This window comes from Equus asinus, chromosome 17 (genome assembly GCF_041296235.1).
Source record: "Equus asinus isolate D_3611 breed Donkey chromosome 17, EquAss-T2T_v2, whole genome shotgun sequence".
In the NCBI taxonomy this organism is placed as follows: domain Eukaryota; kingdom Metazoa; phylum Chordata; class Mammalia; order Perissodactyla; family Equidae; genus Equus; species Equus asinus.
Window position 1 is genome coordinate 42,356,009 of NC_091806.1, and position 22,670 is coordinate 42,378,678.

General features: G+C 56.4%; 3 protein-coding genes across 6 annotated transcripts; 2 read left to right on the plus strand and 1 right to left on the minus strand.

The window, feature by feature from the left end:
- The first annotated feature begins 746 nt into the window (after positions 1-746).
- Positions 747-17,333, plus strand: FERMT3 (FERM domain containing kindlin 3). Its single transcript, XM_014844928.3, has 15 exons — positions 747-921; positions 1,524-1,693; positions 3,345-3,578; positions 3,784-3,903; positions 3,995-4,163; positions 4,334-4,436; positions 14,117-14,224; positions 14,373-14,507; positions 14,590-14,639; positions 14,747-14,871; positions 15,071-15,177; positions 15,286-15,519; positions 15,867-15,991; positions 16,555-16,696; positions 16,815-17,333. The coding sequence occupies exons 2-15, from the start codon at positions 1,534-1,536 to the stop codon at positions 16,992-16,994; spliced, it is 1,992 nt and encodes a 663-aa protein (XP_014700414.1). The 5' UTR covers positions 747-921; positions 1,524-1,533; the 3' UTR covers positions 16,995-17,333.
- On the minus strand, positions 17,307-19,767 carry TRPT1 (tRNA phosphotransferase 1). Its single transcript, XM_044749654.2, has 8 exons — positions 19,718-19,767; positions 19,274-19,357; positions 18,974-19,055; positions 18,260-18,429; positions 17,997-18,171; positions 17,751-17,807; positions 17,565-17,675; positions 17,307-17,436 (listed from the first exon to the last, which is right to left on the minus strand). The coding sequence occupies exons 2-8, from the start codon at positions 19,346-19,348 to the stop codon at positions 17,345-17,347; spliced, it is 762 nt and encodes a 253-aa protein (XP_044605589.1). The 5' UTR covers positions 19,349-19,357; positions 19,718-19,767; the 3' UTR covers positions 17,307-17,344.
- Positions 19,745-22,350, plus strand: NUDT22 (nudix hydrolase 22). Of its 4 annotated transcripts, none has more exons than XM_014844929.3 (6): positions 19,745-19,840; positions 20,144-20,641; positions 20,988-21,086; positions 21,579-21,676; positions 21,806-21,899; positions 22,184-22,350. In XM_014844929.3, exons 1-6 carry the CDS (start codon positions 19,766-19,768, stop codon positions 22,283-22,285), a joined length of 966 nt encoding a protein of 321 aa, XP_014700415.1. In that variant the 5' UTR covers positions 19,745-19,765; the 3' UTR covers positions 22,286-22,350. The 4 variants fall into 4 exon arrangements, with proteins under 4 accessions (XP_014700415.1, XP_014700419.1, XP_070344178.1 ...); XM_014844933.3 differs by having other exon boundaries at positions 19,830-19,885; XM_070488077.1 differs by having other exon boundaries at positions 19,838-19,878.
- The last annotated feature ends 320 nt before the right edge of the window (positions 22,351-22,670 follow it).

The window sequence follows — 22,670 nt, forward strand, 5'->3', positions numbered from 1 at the left end:
CATCTAGGGGACAGTTCAGAAAGCCTGGCCTCCGCAGGGACTCTGGCACCTTTGGTGTGACCGCCTCCAGGCTCTGTCCCTCCAGCCCCAAACTGGGAAGGCTGGATTCCTGCCAGCAGCCAGTCATGTATCTACCAGAGCTTACATCCTGGGGCAGGTGACAGGCACCGGGGAGCTGCCCAGGTCACATTTGAGCAGGGCCTGGGCAGGAGTGAGCCTCGGGTACAGGGGGCACGCTGCAGGGCAGGGAGGTCAATGATCAGGGGCCAGTTTCGTTCAGGCGACTCTAAGGTTGACAAGTTTGGAAATAGAGACCTTTACTGGGGACTGAGAAGACATAAGAAAGTTGTTTCCTTCGGGGTCTCCCTCAAGGATCTACTTTGTGATAAGGGACATCCGGGGCTTGAGCTGGCTTGATGTACCCAGTTCCTAAATCACCTAGATCCTGTCCCTTTGACCCCATGGCTCTCCCTCTTGGCAGCCCAGTGACGTCTCGTGGCCCCAGGGCCTCCCCTCATGACAAGCTGGAGATGGGAGATGGCTTCGTACAGGGGACCTAGCCCCGAACCGGTGGCTTCTCTGGTTTGAACCGATCCTCCCTCCAAAGCAGGAGACCCTTTCCATAGTGTTGGGTCCCCAGGTCCCGCTCCTCGCCTGCTTCCTGCGCTCCTGGGAGCAGAGGCGGGGCGCCTGGGAGCCTGGGCGCACTGGCAGCCTGCTTCCTGCACCCAGCAAGCCCGCCCTGGGAGGGGCCAAGCGCGCCCTGTGCTCGTGATAAGGCGCAAGGGCTCCCCTGTGGAGGAAGCACTGAAGAGAAAGCAGAGGCGAAGGGAGCACAGGGCGGTCGCAGGTGTAGACGCTGGGCCGGGAGTGGCCGACACTCCTACCCCCACCTGCAGCCGCCAACCCCTTGCAGACAAGGTAAGCTGGGGCCTGCGGCTGACGGCCCCAGGACCTTTCTCTCCCTCGCCTTCCTGCAGCCCCTCGGCCCAGCACACCTCTCTCCCTGCGGCAGCCCCGACGGTGCCTTGCCCCCCAGGGGCCTCGGCTGGCTTGGCATGTTTGGAGCTGAGCTTTGGGCCCAGATTGGACCTGCTTTCTGACCTGGCTTCACAGCCATTTCAGGGTGGGCAGCTGCCAGCGTGGGCCCGGGGCTGAACTGGGGCTGGGACAGCAGAGGGAGGTTGGGCCCAGCTCTTGCATGGAGGTGGCTGATCCTGAGTGAGCCCCTTCTCACTCCTACCGGGCCTCAGTCTTCCCGTCTGTAAGATGGGAGCGGGTTGGACGACATGGTCTCTGAGGGTCCATTCAGCTCATCCATCAGTGATGTGGGAGGATCTGAGGTTTGCCTGGAACAACTCGGTCCCCTCGGTGTCGTGACTGCCGTGGCGTACTGGCCTGCGGGCTGGCTCTCTGCTCTCGGGCCCGTCCAGGGCACCACAGGGCCACTTCTCCTTGAACACGGGCAGCCCCCCAGGCCCCAGCGCCCTGCCCACCTCACCTCCCTCCCACCCTCGCTATAGAGCCGCAGCCATGGCGGGGATGAAGACGGCCACCGGGGACTACATTGACTCGTCCTGGGAGCTGCAGGTGTTCGTAGGAGAGGAGGAACCCCAGGCCCAGTCGGTCACCCTCCGGGTCACCGGGGAGTCGCACATCGGCGGGGTGCTCCTGAAGATCGTGGAGCAGATCAGTGAGTGCCGGCCGCCCCTGCAGCTGACCTCAGCACCATGGGGCGGCCACAACTGGTGGCCCATGGTACTTCCGGGCCATCCCTGCTGCGCAGCTCTCGATAACCGTGTCGCAGTGACTCAGGCACCAGCTTAATCATTCGGTTCCAAAAAAGACATTTCCCCAACTTCCCCTCCCTCCCACTCTTTCCCTCCCTCCTCCCCCTCCAACTGGTTCTGCTAAGTCCTCAGGGAGCAGACCTGGCCACAGCCCTCTGTTGACCCACTTCTCCGTGCAGGAGAGGCCTTGACTGGGCCGAGGCAGAGGTCACATGCCGGGGTCTGAAAGGAGACCGGAGGGGCTCCTGGGGACCTGGGGGCCTCCTCCCACCCCCCTCCCCCAGGCGGAAGCCCTTAGTAGGCTGGTGACAGGCCCCTGCTGGGTGGGAAGGCCCTGCCCCCACAGGAAGTTACAGCAGGGAGCCTGTGGTGTCAGCCATGAAGAGGAGCAGGGCGGTGACAAGGGGGCTTCTCATCCACCGCCTTTCCTGCTGGGGGTGGGGGCTGCCCCTTCTCGGGAGGGCAGCAGCTCACTCCGATAGGCAGAGCCGGAAGGCAAGCCCACGATAGTCCCAGCCAGGAGCTGGGGCCCTGCTGCCTGAGGGTGGGTGTGGGCCGGCATCCTCAGACCCAGCCAACCCACCACATGCAGCTTGGGGACAGGACAGGCCCTAGGACAGCCTGGCCACAGGAGGGCTGAGGCAGTGAGGGGAGCTTCCAGAAGGCAGGGCCCAAGGAGGCTGTGAAAGCAGAAGTGGGGAACAGAGGGTCCCTCAGGGACTGGGTGTCAGACCAGCCGGGGCCGAGCCAGGGCAGAGGGCGTGGAGACCTGGTGCCTCAAGAGGGGACCTGGTTGGCCCCGGGGCCCAGCACAAGAGCAACGCAAGAGGCCCAGATGAGGAGTGAGGCGGTCAGACAGACGGACCCCACCCCTCCAACCACGGCTGGGCTCCCCAGGGCAAGTCCCTCCAGCCCACGTCCCCTGCGATGGGCAGAAGGGGCAGTGGGGCCGAGGCAGGGCACTGGATCACTGGCAAGGAAGGGCTGCACACGCTCCAGAGGGCAGTGCTCATCCTTCGTGCTCAGCTCGCGCCAGTTCACACTCCCGGGCGGAGGATGGAGGGGAGATGGCATCTCACCCATCGTAGCTGCATGAGGAGTGAAGCGTTTGTATTGCTAACTGAATATGTGTCCTCATGTGCCTGCAGAAGTATGTCACATGTGCACTGACCGCATGGCAGGCATTGTCCCGTGCCCACCGGGTTGGGAGGATTACTACTCACATCTCACCAACTGGAAAACTGAGGCACAGAGAGATTAAGGACTTGGCCAAGGTCACAGAACCAGCAACCGATAACTATTAGCAGAGCTCCCACTGCTGCGTGCGGGCACAACCCCAGTGCCACAGCCTCTGCCTCGCGGGCTCCCAGGAATGCCAGAGAGAGAGAGCCAGGGAGCCAGGAATGTGGGAGGATGCGGGAGGAGCTTACGGGGGGAGCCAGATGGGCTGGACAATGTGAGGTGGGGGTAGTAAGACTGGGGCACCCAGATTCTGGGTTGGGGGCAGGGCCCTCCGAGGCTGACGCACACACCCCCTTTCCCGTGGCCCCGCAGACCGCAAGCAGGACTGGTCAGACTACGCCATTTGGTGGGAACAGAAAAAGCAGTGGCTGCTGCAGACCCACTGGACGCTGGACAAGTACGGCATCCTGGCCGACGCCCGCCTCTTCTTCGGGCCCCAGCACCGGCCAGTGGTCCTGCGGCTGCCGAATCGTCGCGCCCTGCGCCTCCGAGCCAGCTTCTCCCAGCCCCTCTTCCAGGCCGTGGCCGCCATCTGCCGCCTCCTCAGTGAGTCCCCAGCTCGTCCCACTCTGCCACCCTGCAAGGGTCCCACAGGGGTGCAGGTCCCCTCCGTTTACAGCCCAGCTATTGTCACGTCATCTTTGCTGTCCTGTTCCCCATCCTGCCTGCAAGGCTGTGACCTGCCCCAAAGTGCCCGCGGGTGGGACGGGAAGTCACAGGACAGCCCCACTGAGGCCCCGGGTCCCCTCAGGTATCCGGCACCCTGAGGAGCTGTCTCTGCTCCGGACTCTGGAGAAGAAGGAGAAGAAAAAGAAGGAGAAGGAGCCGGAGGAGGAGGTGTACGACCTGACCCAGGTCGTCCTGGCTGGGGGTGAGCACGGGCTGGGGGGCCAGGCTGGGCGTGGGGCTGGCAGGAGACTGGGGCTGGGGCCAGGCCTGGCTGACCGTGACCTGCCCTCCAGGGGTGGCACCTGCGCTCTTCCGGGGCATGCCAGCTCACTTCTCAGACAGCGCCCAGACCGAGGCCTGCTACCACATGCTGAGCCGGCCGCAACCCCCGCCGGACCCCCTCCTGCTGCAGCGCCTGCCCCGGCCCAGCTCCCTCTTGGACAAGACCAAGCTCCACAGCAGGTGCGCTGCCTGCCCACCGTGGCCCCTCGTGTCCTGGCTCCGCTCCCACGGCCTGCTACCCCAACCCGCCTCCTGTTTCCAGGCCTTCCCCATGTATGTGCTTGCCCCCAGCCCCCCGCGCAGCCCCCCGCCCTGGTTCAGCCCTCACCCCTGCCTCTGCTGCCGCCCAGGTGGCTGGACTCATCGCGGTGCCTCATGCAGCAGGACGTCAAGGCGGGGGACACGCTCTGGCTACGCTTTAAGTACTACAGCTTCTTCGACCTGGATCCCAAGGTGGGCGGGGTCAGGGAGAGGCGGGGTCTGGGGCATGAGACGTGGGGACCTAGGGTCAGGGGTCTGGGTTCCCGGGATGTTGGAGACTACCAGGGGTCTGTCCATCCGTCCACTTGTCCATCCACACCCCTGTTTATTGACTCCGCCAACACCGCGTTGGACCTGGGCTGACGACAAAGCCTGTTTCTCAAGGGCCATCAGGGACCTAATGACCACAGATGAGTGTAGACAGTGGTGAGTGCCCCTGGGGAGCCTGCCCCGGTGGGAGCCACTTGGAACCAGGGCTAAGGGAAGGCTTCCTGGAGGAGGCGCCCCCCCCCCCCCCCCACCGCCGACCTACAGGAACGAGGTGCCGGCGAGGGACGAGGCTTTACAGGCAGGCGCCAGTGTGCATCTCTTCTTCTCTGTCCTCCATCCCCATTGGCAACCCCCGGGCTCGATGCATCCCCCCCACCAGGACCCCACAGGCGCTCCCTCTAAGCGTGACCCCACTTCTCTGCCCCCCTTCACTGCGAAACTTCTCAACGTCGCTATCTACAGAGCCCTTGGGGGCCAGTGTCCGTGCTCCCCGGAATCCTGCCTCCTGTTTCCCAGGCTTTCCTGTGGCTGCTCCTCCAATCCCTCTCGCTCCTCAGCTGAGGCCCTCCTGGCGTCTCTGTCCCCCGTCCACACGCGGGAAGCGCACCTGCCGAGATGACCGCGCCCCCACGCCATCTGTCCCCAGCTCACTTGCTGCCCACTTCTTACTTGGCCACTTGTCACCCCCATGCACTCGGGGTCCCCAGCTGCCCTGCCCTGGCTCCTGGCCTTTGGTGTTGGCGAGCCCCAGGGCTCCGTTCCCCACTCCTTCTCTGCACCCGTTCTCCCAGGAATCTCCAGGCTCATGGATTTGAATATCGCCTCCATGCTCTCTAGCTCCCAGGTTTAGAATCTCAGCCCAGACTCTCCCCTGAGCTCTAGACTCTCGTGTCCAGCTGGCCATCTCTGCTCAGGTACCTAGCAGTGACCTCTGTCTTCTCCTGCCTGAGACAGAGCTCTCCTCCCAGCACATCCTCCCACCGTCCAGGGATTCACCGCAGACGCCCCACGCTCACACCGTTCTGGATCCTTCCCTTTCTCTCCGACCCCATCCCGCATCCTGTCCCGTTGATCCTCTCTCGAACTGAAATCCCAGACCACCCTTTCTTCTCTGTCTCTTCTCTGCAGCCGTCAGTCACTGCAGCTCCTCCTAAAGGACCTCTCTCCCCTCTGGGCCTCCCAGCCTCCACAGGCACGCAGAACGAATGTTTGCAAACGCACATGAGATCCTGTCACTCCTGCTTAAAAGGCTCCTGTGGCTGCCTATGGCCCAGCCTGGTCTAGCCCTGCTCACCTCCCTGCCACCCGCTCCCTCCCTTCCACCCACACCGGCCTCCTTTCCCTCCCCCAGCACCCATGCTCCTTCCTCTGCTCCAGCTTGTGTCTTCCCTTCTCTCGCCTTTCCCGCCTTCTTTCGGATTGAGTAGTTTTCACGATTCCACTTTATCTCCTTTTATACGAGCTTTTTAGCTATACTTTTTAAAATTTTTTTGCGGTTGTTTTGGGGGTTATAGTTGACATCCCCTATGACCGTCCAGGATCATTACACCGCTTCACATGACATTCCCTCACCCTCCCGGCCCCCACGCTCCTGTGCAGGCACATTTCACTCCTACCTGTGTCAAAGCCCACAACGTAGGGTCATCCTTGTCGCGGTTTGAATTATTATGACGGCGGTATTGAGAAATAATTCATAAACCATATAATTTTCCCATTTGAAGTGTACAATTCAATGGTGTTTAGTATATTCACAGAGTTGTGCAACCAGGACCACAATCAATTTTAGAACTTTCTTGTCACCCCCGAAAGAAATCCCTCCCGTTGGCAGTTGCTCCCCATTTGTCCCCCACCCCCTCAGCCCCAGGCGACCACTGATCTCCTTTCTGTCTCTATCGATTTGCCTATTCTGGACATTTCTTATGAGTGGAATCATGCAATATGTGGCTTTTTGTGACAGGCTTCATTCACTTAGCACAAAGTTTTCAAGGTTCATCCATCTGGCAGCCTGTGTTGGGGCTTCCTTCCTTTTTCGTGCTGAGTAAGATTCTGTGGTGTGGCTATGCCACATTTTACTTATCTATTCATCAGTTATAGACATTTGGTTTTGTTCCCACTTGGCTATTATGAATAATGCTGACATGAATATTCATGTCTAAGTTTTCAAGTGGACATAGATTTTCATTTCTCTTGGGTGTATACCTAAGAGTACAATTGTCGAGTCGTCATCATTCGTATTTTTCCTTTAACCAGTCAATTATTTTATTTTATTTTTTTGAGGAAGATTGGCCCTGAGCTAACTACTGCCAATCCTCCTCTTTTTGCTGAGGAAGACTGGCCCTGAGCTAACATCTGTGCCCATCTTCCTCTACTTTATATGTGGGACGCCTACCACAGCATGGCTTGCCAAGCGGTGCCATGTCCGCACCCGGGATCCGAACCGACGAACCCCGGGCCACTGAAGCAGAACGTGCGAACTTAACCGCTGCACCACCGGGCCGGCCCCTCAATTACTTTTTATTAAACTTTTGGTTGTGAAATAACCGTTGATTCACAGCCAGTTGTAAGAAAGAACACACAGAGATCCTAGAAACCTGGAAACCCTTTACTCGGTTTCCTGAACCAGTAACACAAGCTGGATATTGACGTTGATCGTGTCAAGATACAGAACAGTTCCACCAGCCGATTGTCCTGTAAAAATATTTTTCAAGTATGAAAAAATTCTTTTCTCTCTGCCCGCATGTCACCATTTCCTCGCCTCTTTGTTCGTGTGTCTGGATCCGGATGTCCAGCTGGCATCACTTTCTGTCTGTCTGAGGGACTTCCTTTAGGTTTCTTGTGCTGACCTCCTGGTCCTGAGTTCTGTCAGCTTCTCTTTGTCTATGTAGCCATTATTTTGCTTTTGATTTTGAAAGATATTTTGACTCCGCGTAAAGTTCTCGGTTGACAGCCTTTTTCTTACCTTTCCCTAAAGATGTGGCTCCACACTCTCGTGGCTTGCACGGCTTCCCAAGACAGGGCTGCTGGCACTCTTTGTTCGTCTGTGTTTAATGTGTCTTTTTTTCTGACTGCTTTTCCAATTTTCTTTTTTTTTAACTTAAAAATTTTTTTTTAAATTTTATCCTGTTTTTTTTTTTTTTCCCTGAGGAAGATTAGCCCTGAGCTAACACCCATGCACATCTTCATCTACTTTATATGTGGGACGCCTGCCACAGCATGGCTTGCCAATTGGTGCCACGTCTGCACCCGGGATCCGAACTGGTGAACCCAGGGCCGCCGAAGCGGAATGTGCACACTTAACCGCTGCACCACGTCCAATTTTCTTTTTATCACTGGTTTTAAATAATTTGATTATCGTGTGCCTTGGTTTGCTTCAGGTTTCTCATGCTTGGGGTTCATTGAGTGTCTTGAATCAGAGAGTTCATAGTTTTTATCAAATTTGCACAATTTTTGGCCGTTATTTTGTCAGACATTTTTCCTGCCCCTCGCCCTGTGTGGGATTCCAGTTACATGACTATCAGGCTGCTTGATATCCTCGCATGCCTCACTGATGCTTTCTTTAGTTTTTTGGATTTTTTTTGTTGTTGTTTGTTTTTTTTAAGATTTTATTTTTCCTTTTTCTCCCAAAGCCCCCTGGTACATAGTTGTGTATTTTTAGTTGTGGATCCTTCTAGTTGTGGCATGTGGGACGCCACCTCAGCGTGGCCTGATGAGCGGTGCCATCTCCGCGCCCAGGATCCGAACTGGCGAGACCCTGGGCTGAGGAAGTGGAGTGCGAGAACTTAACCACTTGGCCACGGGGCCGGCCCCTTTTTTTGCTTTTTTTTAGTCTTATTTTTCTGTGTTTCATTTTGGAGAGTTCTATTGCTATATCTTCAAGTTTATTCACATTTCTTTTGCCATGAATCTCATGCCTAGAAGTTCAACTTTGACCTTCTAAAAATTTTCCATATCTCTCCTTAACATGCTCAAGCTTTTTTCTACGTTCTTGAACATACAGGATACATGTATAGTAACTTGTTAGTGTTTTTGGCTACTAATTCGATCTTCTGTGTCATTTCTGGATCTATTTCTCCTGACTATTTTTCTCCTCATCACGAGTTGTATTTTTTTTTTTTTTTTGCCTCTTTCCACTCCTTGTCATTTTTTATCTGATTCTAGACACTACACATTTTCTGTTCTTGGTGCTGGATTTTTTTGGTAGTCCTTTAAAAAAGTATTTTTAAGCGTTGTTTGGGGATGAAGTTAACATGCTTGGAAACAGTTTGATCCTTCCAAGGCTTGCTTTGAATTATCAGGCAGAACGAAAGCATCCTTTCATCTGGGGCTAATTTTCCCCGATACCGAGGCAGTCGCCCTCTGAGCACGCTATCTGATGTGCGATTGATTATGAGGTTTCTAATCTGGCTGTTCGAATGTGAACTATTCCCACGCTTCCGTGAGCTCTGGTCAATGTTCCACCCGCTCCTTTCCAGTGTTTCTTCCGCCCGCCTCGGGTCATTTCATGACACACATACACTGACGCATTCTCAGCTAAAGACCCAAGAGGAGCCTCTGGTGACCTCCGGAGCTTTCTCTGAGCAGCTCTCTCGTCTCCAGTACTCTGTCCTGTGAATTCTAGCCGCCTCGGACTCCTCAGATCCTCCGTGACGTCTCCTCAGCTCGGGGAGTAAGCGGGCTCTGACTGGGGTCGTCCTCCCCGTGCTACAGCCTGGACACTCTCGGGGCAGTGAGCTGGGCCACCTTAGGACTCACTGTGTGTGTTTCCTTCTCTCCGAGATCACCGTCCTGCATGGTCTGTGGTCCAGTATCTAAAGACCATTTGGGCTTTGTTGTTCTTTTTTGGTTTTTGGAATTCAATTTTAATTTTAGTCAGAGTAATCGATGATGGCTTAAAGAGTGAAATGGTCCTCGCAGGTTCACAGTAATAACAACAAAAAGAGGTCCCTGCCTGACCTCTCCTTCTCCCAGATTTCTGATCCCAAGAGACTGTTTTTTTTTTAACCCTGTAGCTTTTTATTCTAGTGTTTACGTCTACAGGACATGCTGATACATTTCTATGCCTTGGTTTTTCCATTTCACACATTATCTATTAACTTTGTATGAAAGATGATGATTTAGCTGTCTTACGCCTGCCCCCCTTCCCCCACAGCGCACACATTTCTTTGCACATTTCCAATTGAATTGCCTTATAGTTTTTGGTTAAAACAATGTGATCATGGCTGTAAATAGTAACACATACAAACAGTGTTCTTAGCTAAGCCACAGAGTAATGATATTTCCTTTCTTGGTCAAATTTTTCTTATAGTTCATACTTGCTCTATTTTTATTTGCTTATTTTTCTATTCTTGTCTGTCTGTGCACAATTAGCAGAGAGACCCCAAAAGGCTATCTGGATGCTCTCTATGGGGCTGAGGCTTGATGGGAGGTCATCCCGTGACAAGGTGGGATGTTCCATAACCAGGACCCTTCGACATTGCGACCCAACCACAAAACTCCTTTCAAAATGATTGATGGCTTTAGGATATCGGTCGGGGTTGTTTCCTTTTCGGAACCGTGCAGCAGGAGCGCTCTGGACCCACTGCAGGACTGTTGTCCTTAGACTTCCCTCTCTATTTCCCGGGAATTCCTATATTGGACTTCTTGGTTCCTGGATCTCTCGTGTTCCTCTTTCTTGACTGACTCTCTCATTTTGACGGAGCATGTGTTTCAACAGCTTCCCTTAAAGTGGTAAACGGTTTGAAATCCTGCGTGTCTGAAAAGGTCGATATTCTACCCTCACTTGTCTGATAGTTGGGCTAGGTATAGAATTCTGGGAATTGAATTGAATATAGGAATTCTATATAGGAATATAGAATAGGAAAATGGAAACATTTTCCTGCCAAATTTTGAAGCCACTTTCCCATTATCTTCTGGTTTCCAGTGTTGCTGTTGAGGAGTCTGATGTCATTTTTATTTTCAGTCCTTCCGTATGTGGCATACACTTTTAATTTTTTCTTAGAGGGGGAGGGGAGGTAGCAGGAGCTTTGAGAATCTTCTCATCTCTTGGTGTTCTGTAATCTCTCAGTACTATATCCTAAGATGGATCTTATTTCATTGATTGGCCTGCACATTTGCTGAACCCTCTGAAATCAGAAATCAGTTCTGGAAAAATGCTCCATAAAATCTCTTTAATAAATTAAATAAATTTATTAAATAATAATAATTATTTAATAAATTCTTTAATAAATTTCATCCCACTTGTTTTTCTGTTCCTTTTTTTTCCTGGAACTTAGTAGATATTAGACCTCTTGGATTGATGCTTCAAAGAAAAAACCAGACATTTATCCTTTCTTTCTCATTTTTAAGCTTGTATCTTTTTGTTCAACTTTCTGGAGAATTCCTTGACTTATCTTCTAAATGATCTATTGAATTTTTAATTTCTGCAACTATGGTTTTAAGTTCTAAGAGCTCTTATTTTCTGAGTGTTCCTTTAAAAAAATTTCTTTTTAGTATTACACATATTTAGAAAAATGCACAAAGGTATCCAACACATCAAGTGACAGAACTTTACCAATCTGCAGAAACCCCCTTCTGCCTCTTCCAGGCAATTTCTCCCACACGCGGAGCCACTAAGGTTCCTTCTAACACCGTAGATTAATTTTGCCTGTGTTTGAAATCTCCATCAATGAAATCGCACAGTATGTGCTCTCTTGTGCCTGGCTTCTTTCACTTAACATTATGCCTGTATGACTCATCCATGTTGCACATAGTGAGTGTATTCTCTCTCAATGATGTATAATATTCCGTTACGTCAATATCCCACAATTAATTAATCTTCCATTCTGCTGCTGATGAGGACTGTGCTGTTTCCAGATTGGGGCTACTATGAATGGAGATGCTATGAACACTCCAGTATATTTCTTTTGCTGAACATACATACATCCCGTAGGGCATACACCCAGAGGTGGAATTGCTGCGTTATCGGGCAGGCGTTGGTTTAGCTGTGATAGAGAACTGTTAAACAGCTTTCCAAAGTGGTTATACCGATTTACACCCCCGTCGGCAGTGCGGGAGAGTTTGGTCGTCCCACGACTTCACCAGCACTTGGTACTTCCTGTCTTTTCCATTGTAGCCATTCTGGTGGGTGCGTAATGGTATCTCAGGGGGCTTTTTAAATTTGTTCTTCTAAACAGTTTTACTGAGATATAACTTACAAACCGTAAAAATCACCCATTGTAAGCATTCAGTCAGATTATTCTTAGTAAATTTATACAGTTGTGCAGCCATTGCCACAATCCAGTTTTAGAACATTTCATCACCCCAGAAAGTTCCCCAGGGCCCGGTTGCAGTGACTCCTCCCTCCTCAAACTCAGACAACCACTGGTGTACTTTTTATGTGGTTTTAATTTACATTTCCTGATGACGAATCAAGTTGAGCCCTTTTTCGTCTGGTTATTAACCATTTGGATAGCTTCTTTTGTGAAGTTTCTGTTCAAGTTTTTTGTCAGTTTTTATATTGAGTAGCTTGTCTTTTTCATGTTGCTTTGTGGAAGTTCTTTATATATTCTGCACATGAATACTTTGTCAGATAAATATATTGTGAATATGCTTTGCCACTGTATGCGTTGCCTTTTCATTCTCTTAATGGTTTATTTTGATAAACAGATGTTCCTAATTTTAATATAATCCAACTTATATATTTTCTTTTATAATGAACATCTTGTGTGTCTTGTTTAAGAAATCTTTTTTATTCCAACATGACAAAGATGGCATCCTATTTTTCTCTAAATGCTTTATTGTTTTAACTGTCATATTTAGATCTGCAGTCCATCTGGAGTTGATATTTGTATATGGTGTGAGGTAGGGGTACAAATACATTTTTCCTACGTATGGGTATTCAATCGACCCAGTGCCATTTATTGAAAAGAACATCCTTTCCCCAGTGGCTGCAGGATCCCCTTTGTCCTAAGTCAGGTGAACACACGTGTGTGGGTCTCTCGCTGAGTCTCTTTGATTCCGTTGGTCCATTTGTCTCTCTTTGCCAATGCCACACAGTCTTAATTACTCTAACTTTATAATCATATTCTTTTTAAAAATAGCATCCTGTTCTTGTTTTATGAGTGCAGTATTTTGTCTCTGTAAGGATTTTGACTAGTGTCGGAAGTTTCCTTCTGCTCCCCGCATGGTCTTTATTTCCTCCAAGCTCTCTCCTTTTTCCTGTTGGTCTTAGTCTCTGTAGTTCAGGCTAGCAGCTTTCCTTAGATGTGGGTAATCCTTGCCTGTCCTTTCATATGTGGAATCAGGCTCTAAGAAGCCGATTGGAAGCCCTGAGTGAATGGATGGGGATTGGCACTGGTGGCCTCTCGAGGGTGATGGGCAGGGAGGCCACTCTTTGTGGGGGTCTTCTCTTTGGTTCATCAGTTTCTCAGCAGCAAACCCTCTGATCTCCCAACGGGGGACAGAAGGGTCCCTGCCAATGTCTTGGGTGACAAGAGGGGAAGGGCTGGGGTTGTCCCACCTTCCAGAATGCCCATCTTCTCCTAATTCATCTGCTTTCAGCACAGTGCGCCCCCTCACCCGACTGTGCCTGGGGTACCAAATGCAGGCCTACCTCTGGCTCAGCATCTCCAGAGAGTAAATTTCTGGCTTCAGCCGGGTGCCAGCTGGCCGTCACTTGGCTGCAGGGAGCGAGGAGGGACCTGGTCCTTTCGTAGACTGTCTCCAGTTCTCCTTTCAGTCCACCCTCGCCTCTCAGCCAGAGGATCCCAGTCCATAGCCTGTCCAGGGGCCACCGTGTGTCCCGGATGCCTGTGTTCAGATCCTTATTCTTTCTGCCTATTTTCAAAACTTGTCAGTGCCTTTACCATCGGACAAGAGAGGGAAAAGGGCACGAGATCGCACCTCTCTCTCCCTGTGACTCAGTTTCCATTCATGGTTTTGCTTTCCATCCTCCAAAGTTTTGCTGGCACCTCTCCCTGCTCTAGGCCCCCCTCTCTCCTTTATCCTCTTGGGTTTACCTTTTTTATTCCTTCATTATCCATTTTGCTGGATTTCAGAGGGAGCGTGGGCTTGGTCTTCTGTGGGTAACTGGGATCCCCCTTTGAGCTTTGCACTCACTGTTCCTTCTCTCTGGAATGTTCTTCCTACCACCCTTCCCTTTAGTGGCCCCTTGTCATCCTTCAGTGTGGCATGTTGCCTCCTCAGGGAAGCCTTCCCTGATTGCTTCCTCATGTGGCATAGCCCCCTGCACCCCAGTTCCTATCTCTCTCATCACCATCAAATGTGGAATGCTTGCCTGCGGGCATGAGTGAGCCGCCCCATGGAAGCTATTTGCTTTATAGTTTTTATCACACTCCTGAATCTCTTTACTTACTTACTGATTGGTTTACTCAGTCCCCCTTGTGCCCTCAGCAGCTGGAGGGGCATGCAGTAGATATATAGTCAAATCTGTGCAAAATGGTTTAGAGGGAAAAGATGCTGCTTGCCTGGGCAGATGGGGCTGGCAGGCTGGGGTTGGGGCCACAGCACAGAAGGCAGGGCTGAGGGTGGAGGGCTGAGGCTGGCAGGGGCTGGGCACACAGGGCGCCCCTGCCCACCCCAGCCTCCCCTTCCCGCTTATCCAGGCAGACCCGGTGCGGCTGACCCAGCTGTACGAGCAGGCGCGGTGGGACCTGCTGCTGGAGGAGATCGACTGCACCGAGGAGGAGATGATGGTGTTCGCGGCCCTGCAGGTGCCAGGCAGGCCTGGGGACCCGGTGGGGCTGGGGTGCAGGCCGGTCCCAGGGCAGGGAGGCCCCATCTCTGGGGCAGCCCAGCTCCAGGCACTGCTGGGCAGATGGGCTGCCCACTCAGCCCTCCCTGGCCGTGTGCCCCACCCAGTACCACATCAACAAGCTGTCCCAGAGCGGGGAGGTGGGCGAACCGGCTGGCACGGACCCGGGCCTCGACGACCTGGACGCAGCCCTGAACAACCTGGAGGTGAAGCTGGAGGGGTCGGCACCCACGGACATGCTGGTGAGGAGGCGCTCTGGTTGGGGGGTTGGGGTCAGGGTCAAGTGCAGGGACCGGGCCCCCCTCTGACTCGGCTCCTCCCCAGGACAGCCTCACTACCATCCCAGAACTCAAGGACAATCTCCGGATCTTCCGGTGAGTTTGGGCGCGGAGTGGGTGGCCCTGCTGGAGGGGCCCAGCGTGGCGAGAGAGCGCAGGAGGGAGGGTGGCGGCCTGTCACAAAGCTCCCCCCTCCCCTGCAGGCCCCGGAAGCTGACCCTGAAGGGGTACCGCCAGCACTGGGTGGTGTTCAAGGAGACCACGCTGTCCTACTACAAGAGCCAGGAGGAGGCGCCGGGAGACCCCGTTCAGCAGCTCAACCTCAAGGGTGAGGGAGGGCGGCCCGGCCAGGACAGGGACGAGGGCAGGGGCTGGCTGGGGGCCCACCTGGCCCACCTGTGAGCCGGCCAGGAGAGTGAGAAGATGCCCTCTGTCCTGAGGCAGCTGTGCAGGCTCACTCACCCAGGGACCTCTCAGGCGGGGCTCCTCATCCTTGGCCTCCTAGCCCTCCCTTCTTCCCCCTCCAGGCTGTGAGGTGGTCCCCGATGTCAACGTCTCAGGCCAGAAGTTCTGCATCAAGCTCCTGGTGCCCTCTCCTGAGGGCATGAGCGAGGTCTACCTGCGGTGCCAGGACGTGAGCGAGGGCCGGGCCGGGGCGGGGCCGGGCTGAGGCTGGAGTAAGGATGGGGCCAGGGGCTGGACCACGGCCTGGCTAGCCCCTCCCCTGTCCCTCCCACCCCAGGAGCAGCAGTACGCGCGCTGGATGGCCGGCTGCCGACTGGCCTCCAAGGGCCGCACCATGGCCGACAGCAGCTATGCCAGCGAGGTGCAGGCCATCCTGGCCTTCCTGAGCCTGCAGCGGGCCGGCGGAGGGGGTGCGGGCAACCAACCCCAGGGCCCCGACGCCTCCGCCGAGGGCCTCAACCCCTATGGCCTGGTCAGCCCCCGCTTCCAGCGAAAGTTCAAGGCCAAGCAGGTGCCAGAGGGAGTGGGTGATGGGAATGACCACTGGCCACCCTTGACCCCTGGACCTCCATGGAGCGTTCCTCTGGAAAGCCACGTGCTCATTCATTCCTTCTCCCACCCGTGTCCCTGAGACAGAGCGTGCTTGTCCCCACCCTCTGGGAGGGGTCACAGCCCAGCCGCCCATGTCCACCTCAGGCCTGGCTCAGCTCATATTGGCTGAGTGGTGAGAGGGTGCACGTGGTGGCCTCACACTGGGCTCCACCCCTGCCCCAGGCTCAGCCTCATGTCTCCCTGATGGGGACAGACAGGCAGGGGGTCTCAGGGACTTGGCGCCCCCTCACCAGTGTGGTCCCGCAGCTCACCCCGCGGATCCTGGAAGCCCACCAGAACGTGGCCCAGCTCTCGCTGTCGGAGGCCCAGCTGCGCTTCCTGCAGGCCTGGCAGTCCCTGCCCGACTTCGGCATCTCCTATTTCACGGTCAGGTATGAGCCACCCCCCAGCCCGATGCCAGGGACCCTCTCTGCCCTCACCTGCCGCCTGGTGGGCCCTCCCTGTCTCTGTGGGCAGATCTTACCAAGGGCACCTCATGTGTCCCCCCATCCTGTACCCCTAGAGCAAACACAAGAGAGAGATCAAGCCAGGGGAGCGGGAGACCCAGATCCCGTCCCAGCTGTGCCACGGACCGGCCCCTCTCTGGGCCTCGGTCAGCTGGGCTGTAGGACAGGGCTGGTGCTGGCTGCTGTGACAGGGAGTGCCCCTTTGATGGTTCCATTCCAAGCCTGCAGAGATATGAGTGAGGCAACGGATGATGACGATACAAAAATAGTTGTTATTTCAAGGCGTGGATTACGTGCTGATGCTGTTCAGTGTTATTATAATGATTACATCAAGGAATGCCCATTTGCTAGATGAGGAACTCGGGGCCCAGAGAACCTAACTGACTTCTTGCACAGCTAGCTCCGAGCACTGCCCCAGGCTGTCTGGGTGGGCTCCCGGGCCAAGCAGGGTGTGGCCCTTGCTCACACTCTCTCCCCCTGGGGACCAGGTTCAAGGGCAGCAAGAAAGACGAGATCCTGGGCATCGCCAACAACCGACTGATCCGCATCGACTTAGCCGTGGGCGACGTGGTCAAGACCTGGCGCTTCAGCAACATGCGCCAGTGGAATGTCAACTGGGACATCCGGCAGGTGGGCCCAGATGGAGGGTGGGGGCAAGGACAGGGGGCTGGCCAGACCCAGCCTCGGAAGGGACAGGGGCTGCTTCCTTATGCCACCCCCCCAGCCCCTCTGATTGCCCGCCCTGCAGGTGGCCATCGAGTTTGATGAGCATATCAACGTGGCTTTCAGCTGCATGTCCGCCAGCTGCCGCATCGTGCACGAGTATATCGGGGGCTACATTTTCCTGTCAACGCGGGAGCGGGCCCGCGGGGAGGAGCTGGACGAGGATCTCTTCCTGCAACTCACAGGGGGCCATGAGGCCTTCTGAGGCCTGTCTACTGCCCCCGCGCCACTCACCACCTGCCATGGCCACTCCTAAGCCCACACCCATTTGGACTCACTGCCCACATCCTCTCCACTCATGCACTGAGCTGGGCACGTTCACACGCTGTCACTGGCTTTGTGCAGACCAGGCACCTGGCTGGGCCAGACTCTGCCATCCCCAGGCTAGGGAGGGGGGGCCCTGAGCTCGTACAGCGCCCACCCTTCCCTTGTCCGAGTGGCCGAGACCAACACCCCTGACCTAGCTGTAGTCCTGAGCTGTAGCTATAGGATGGTGACTCATGGTTTCAAACGGGAGTTTCTTTCTTGTTATCTTTTCTTTTTTTAATAAATATTTTATTGTTGGGTCATTCTTCTTCCTCTGGAGCTGTGCTTGGGGCCACTCTGACACTCTGTCTCTTCATCACCAGCCAAGGAGAGGGGCTTTCCTGAGACAGAGACAAGAGTTGGTTAGAGAAAGGGAGATCTAAGTCAGGCTGGGGTTGGGGGCTGGGAGAGAGGTGAGGACAGAGGGCACAAGCTTCAGGCACAAAGAATGGGGGAGGGGGTTTCTCACGGGTCGGGCGCAGCTGCAGGGCCTCCTTGAAGTACTTGGGAAGCAAGAAGCCATCAGCGTCCCCTGGAGTCAGGATCACCCCGTTGGCAGAGCGGAAGAAGGGGATTCCATCTGCAGACAGAACCAGAGAGGTGACTCCCGTCCTCCCTGAAGGCCGAGGGCAGTCCCCGCTGTGTCCAGACTCACCTGCCAGGGCCAGGGGCCCGTTGATGAACACGGCCACTTCACAGTTTGGCCGTATGCCTGCAGAGACAAGCAGAGTTGAGGCCTGGGATGCCTGGGGCTGCTGCAGTCATCAAAGCTGGGGTCCTGGGCTCGGTGGGGGGTGGGGATGCCACTGTATGCAGGGCCTTGGACAACAGAGGCTGTGACTCTTGGAGGGGGACCTTGGAGGACAGAGTGCATGGGATAGCAGGGGGGCAGGGCACTGACCACTGATGACACCAGGGTCCCCAGGCAGTCCGGTGGCCAGGTGGATGTGCGTCCTTCCCCGGCAGGACAGGCCCTTGAGAAGGATGGATGGCCAGTGTTGCCAGAACGTGCCATGGACGAGCATGGGGGGCAGGGCCTGCGGGGTCTCCAGGGGCATCAGCTCCAACTTAGGTACCTGGGATAGGAGGGGAAAAGGACAGCAGTGAGAACCCTCACAGGCAGGGGTCCCACCTGGCTCTCCCACTAGGCCCCTTAGCCCCCACCTGCAGGGAGTGACCCTGGTTGGCCCGGATGAGAGGGCCGGTGCTGGGGTCCCCCGGCTGCAGGGCGAACCGCTGCTTCGCGTTGGTGGCCACCACACGCTGCACGTCTTCAGCCGAGAAGCTGCGGAACTGCGGCAGCTGCAGGAGGGCGCCCAGGGGCACGAATCCGTCTGCGGGTGGGCGGAGTGCTCAGGAGCCGACCTTGCTCTGGCCTGGGCACAGGGGCCACAGGCAACCCGGACAGAGCCTGCGCTTGGGGGTCCCTGGGTTTATCTGTGTGACCTTTAGAAAGTCTCCCCTTTCTGGGCCTGAGTCGTCTTAACTTACACGGGAACAGGATCAGCCTCATGGAGGATGGAGGGTCACAAAGATAAAGCGACCCTTTTTAGCACACTATCTAGCCCAGAGTAGACACTCAATAAACGTCAGTTGTCCCAACACCCCCCCGGCAGTGTTGCCCACCCTTGAGCTAAGCGTTTATTGGGCCACTGGGCTGGGGGTATCACCAGGCCTGGTCTGGACAAAGCCTCCTCTCCCAGTCTGCCCTGGACATGATATTAGGCTCTGGCCTGCCCTGGACGTGGAGGCGATGTGCCCTCCAGGCTGTCCCCATAGGGCCGTGGACGGAGCCCTGGGGGAGGGCAGTCACAGACAGGCTCACACTGCTCCCTGGGCAGGAGCCACTCCACCCCAGCCTCCGAGACCCTCACTCACCGGCCCCCATGGGAAGCCCCAGCTTCAGGGCCCCGTGGCGCAGGGCATAGGACAGAGCCTTGGACAGCTGCACGTCTCGGTCCTGAAAGAGCCCAGAGGTGGCCCCTGGCGACCCACCCTGCCCACCCTGAACTCTGAGTGACCCTCTGCAGAAGGAGACCAGAGGGGGAGGCGTCTCCGGGGACAGTATGGCCCATCACCCCGACTCCCACCCCAGCAGCTCTTCCCAGGTAGCAGGGGCTCAGCGTCCCCCTCCTCTGCCCTCCCACCATGGGAGTAGGGGTGAGGGTGGGGACGCACCTGTTCCCGGGGTCTGTGAGCCTTTCTACCCCTGGGCCCTCCTGCTTCCTGCCTCCTTCCTCCAGAGGCGTCCATGGCCAAGACCTGTGGCAAGCAGTGACATGCGGGGACTGTTAAGGCCTCTCCACGTCCCGACCCTGCCCAGAAAGTCACAACGTCTCAGGATGCCAGAGCTGGGAGAGGGATATCCAGTTCATTAAATTCACTCCCCATCCCGGACTCCCTGATGCAGATAGGGAAACTGAGTCCCAGGAGGCCCAAGGTCACAGAGAGTCAGTCCCGGAGCCCAGGAAAGCGGAGCCCCGGCGCCCCTGGCTCCCGGGTCGCCCCGCCAGGAGGGCCTGGGGAGGCGGGGCCGGAGTCCAGGCTAACAGGGCGGAAGCTCGGGGCCCGGGCCGGCGACACATCCAGGCCCCGAAGGCGGAGGAGGACGGGCGGGCTCACCCACTGCCGCCGGCGGCGGCGGACCGGGCCCAGGGCCGGGCCCAGCCAATGAGAGGCCGAGGGAGCAGGGGGAGGGTACTTCCGGTCCGGGGAAGGGGGCGGAGCCTGCCGGCCGAGTCTGCGGTGAGTGCCAGCTGGAGGCCGAGCTTCCGGAACCTGGGGTTGGAGGCAGGAGCCCTGGTTTGGGGAGACATGGGCATTATGGGGTGACTGGCCGCGGGACCTCTGGGTGGTAGGGATGCCCGGGGGTCCCAGGGATGTCTAGCAGCAGGAGTCTCGCGGCTCTTGCGGGATGCTAAGACACTTTCCTGCCCAGGGAGTGGTCAGGGGGTGCAGAAGCGCTGGGAACACCCTCAGCGGGTCTGTGGCAGGAGGGCCAGCTACCAGGTCCCCCAGGGTGACAGGCCTGGCTGTGTCCTCTCCCAGAGCTGCCCCGTCCAGACCATGGATCCTGAGGTGTCCCTGCTGCTGCAGTGCCCCCCAGGGGGGCTGCCCGAGGAGCAGGTCCAGGTTGAGCTGAGCCCAGCCTACGACCGTCGCCCACTGCCAGGAGGGGACAAGGCCATCGCTGCCGCCTGGGAGAGTCGGCTCCAGGCCCAGCCGTGGCTCTTCGACGCCCCCAAGTTCCGCCTGCACTCTGCCACCCTGGCGCCCATTGGCTCCCCGGGGCCACAGCTGCTCCTGCGCCTGGGCCTGACTTCCTACCGAGACTTCCTGGGCACCAACTGGGCCAGCTCAGCTGCCTGGCTGCGGCAGCAGGGGGCCACCGACTGGGGTGACAAGCAAGCCTACCTGGCAGACCCGCTGGGGGTGGGCGCGGCACTGGCCACCGCTGACAACTTCCTAGTCTTCCTTCGCCGCTCTCAGAGGGTGGCCGAGGCACCTGGGCTGGTGGACGTGCCCGGTGGGCACCCTGAGCCTCAGGTGAGATGCCAGGCTGGGTGCAAAGGCACAAAGACGAAGACAGTTCAGCTTTGTTTTCTTCATCCCTTAAAGGGGGAATTGGCACATCTCCGAAAGTCCCTGCTCAGTGCAGCCCCTCAGTCTCCCCACTGACCCCTGCCCCAGCCCTCTGGGGAGCTAGAGGATGGGGAAGGGGTGGCCAGAGGACCTAGCTGGACCTCTGGTTGTCCGTCTGGAAAAGGAAGCCCTGGGCCAGGGGATCACTAAGACTCTTACTCTGTCCAGCCAGGCCCTCAGGGCCAGCCGGTGTGGGGGAAGGCGGGGCGGGAAGAGGTGGGGACCAGGGGCTGAGCCTGACCTCTCACAGGCCCTGTGCCCTGGTGACAGCCCCCTGCACACGGACCTCCCTGGGGAGCTGGTGGTACATGAGCTGTTCTCCAGCGTCCTCCAGGAGATCTGCGACGAGGTGAGTGGGGGACAGCCTGGACTGGGTGGTGGGCAAGGAGCGAGGAGGTAGAACATGCTAGAATTCCGCAGGTCTGGGATGGCGGGAGCGTCTGCAGGCATCTAACATTGAGGGGAGAGCTTGGCTTTGCAGCTAGGCACACTTGGGGTGGGAGTACAACCCTCAGTTCTGTGTGCCTCAGGTTCTTCCGTTCACAGTGCGAACAATGATAAATGTCCTGCCTACTCCCACCCAGGCTTGTTGAAAAGAGGAGTGAATGGGAGTCCCAGTTACTAATTCGATTTCCCTTGGTGACCCTGGGCAAATTGTTCAGTCTCTCTGGTTCCAGTTTTCCCATCTGTAAAATGAAAATGCCCAAGATCTGACATTCTGTGATTCTGGGCACTTGAGCTACAAAATGTAAAGTGCTGTACAAGGGTAAGGCACTGTTCTCAATTGAGAAGGGCAGGAATGTGGGCAGTGGGCACTGACAGGTGGGACCCCCGGCCCCAGGTGAACCTGCCGCTGCTCACCCTGAGCCAGCCGCTGCTATTGGGCATTGCCCGCAACGAGACCAGCGCCGGCCGTGCCAGTGCCGAGTTCTACGTCCAGTGAGTGAACTTGGGGGACAGGGTCCTAGGGAGGTGGGTGGTTGTGGGGCATGGCTGAGGCAGCTGGGGCTCCACAGGGACCCTCCAGGGGCGGGGCACCCACCAAGCCACCCTCATGTCCTTGTCCAGGTGCAGCCTGACTTCTGAGCAGGTGAGGGAGCATTACATGAGTGGGGGACCTGAGGCCCACGAGTCCACGGGAATCATCTTTGTGGAGACACAGGTGCGAGGCGGTGAAGTGTGTCTTGCTTGGACAAGGAGCTGGGGTTGGGGCTTGCGGAGGCCAGGTGATGCATGGGGCCCCCAGATCCCTCAGAACTTTCCTCTGGAGCCCCAGGGCCTCACTGGGGATGCCCTCAGCCCAAAGGAGGGCCAGGGACCTGTTCAGCCCCTTTACCATGTCTCCCTAGGGGCGGGGCAGTACAGAGGGCTGCGAAGCTCGGGAACTGTGGGCACAGCTCCTGTGGGAGACCTCAGGGCTGGATGTCTGGGTCTGTCTCCCCACAGAGCGTGCGGAGGTTGCAGGAGACAGAAATGTGGGCTGAGCTCTGCCCCTCGGCCAAAGGCGCCATCTTCCTCTACAACCGGGTCCAGGGAAGTCCCGCCTGAGTCGCCTTAGGGTCCCCAGCCCTATCACCACAGCTCGAAAGACAATAAAGGACTTTATTCTTGGATTCCGTTGGCGTCTGCTCTTTCCGTGAGATCGAGAGGGGCCGCTGGGAGAGCCCTGGGTGGGTGAGAGAGATAGCACAAGTGACTTTGAAAAAAAAAAAAACTCAGCCTCAGTTTCCCCTTTACAACCTGGGAGGAGGGCCGTTTCCCCGGCCAGCCTCTGGTAAGGTTCTGGGCCGACTATAGGGTGGGAGCTGCTCTGTGTCTCTTGCAGCGCGGACTGACAGCCATGCCTGCGGGACAGCGACGGCGCCCGGGCCGAAAGCCTCACTAAGGGTCAGGCTCGGTGCCGCCCGCCTACCGGGTCGGCGCCCGCACCTTC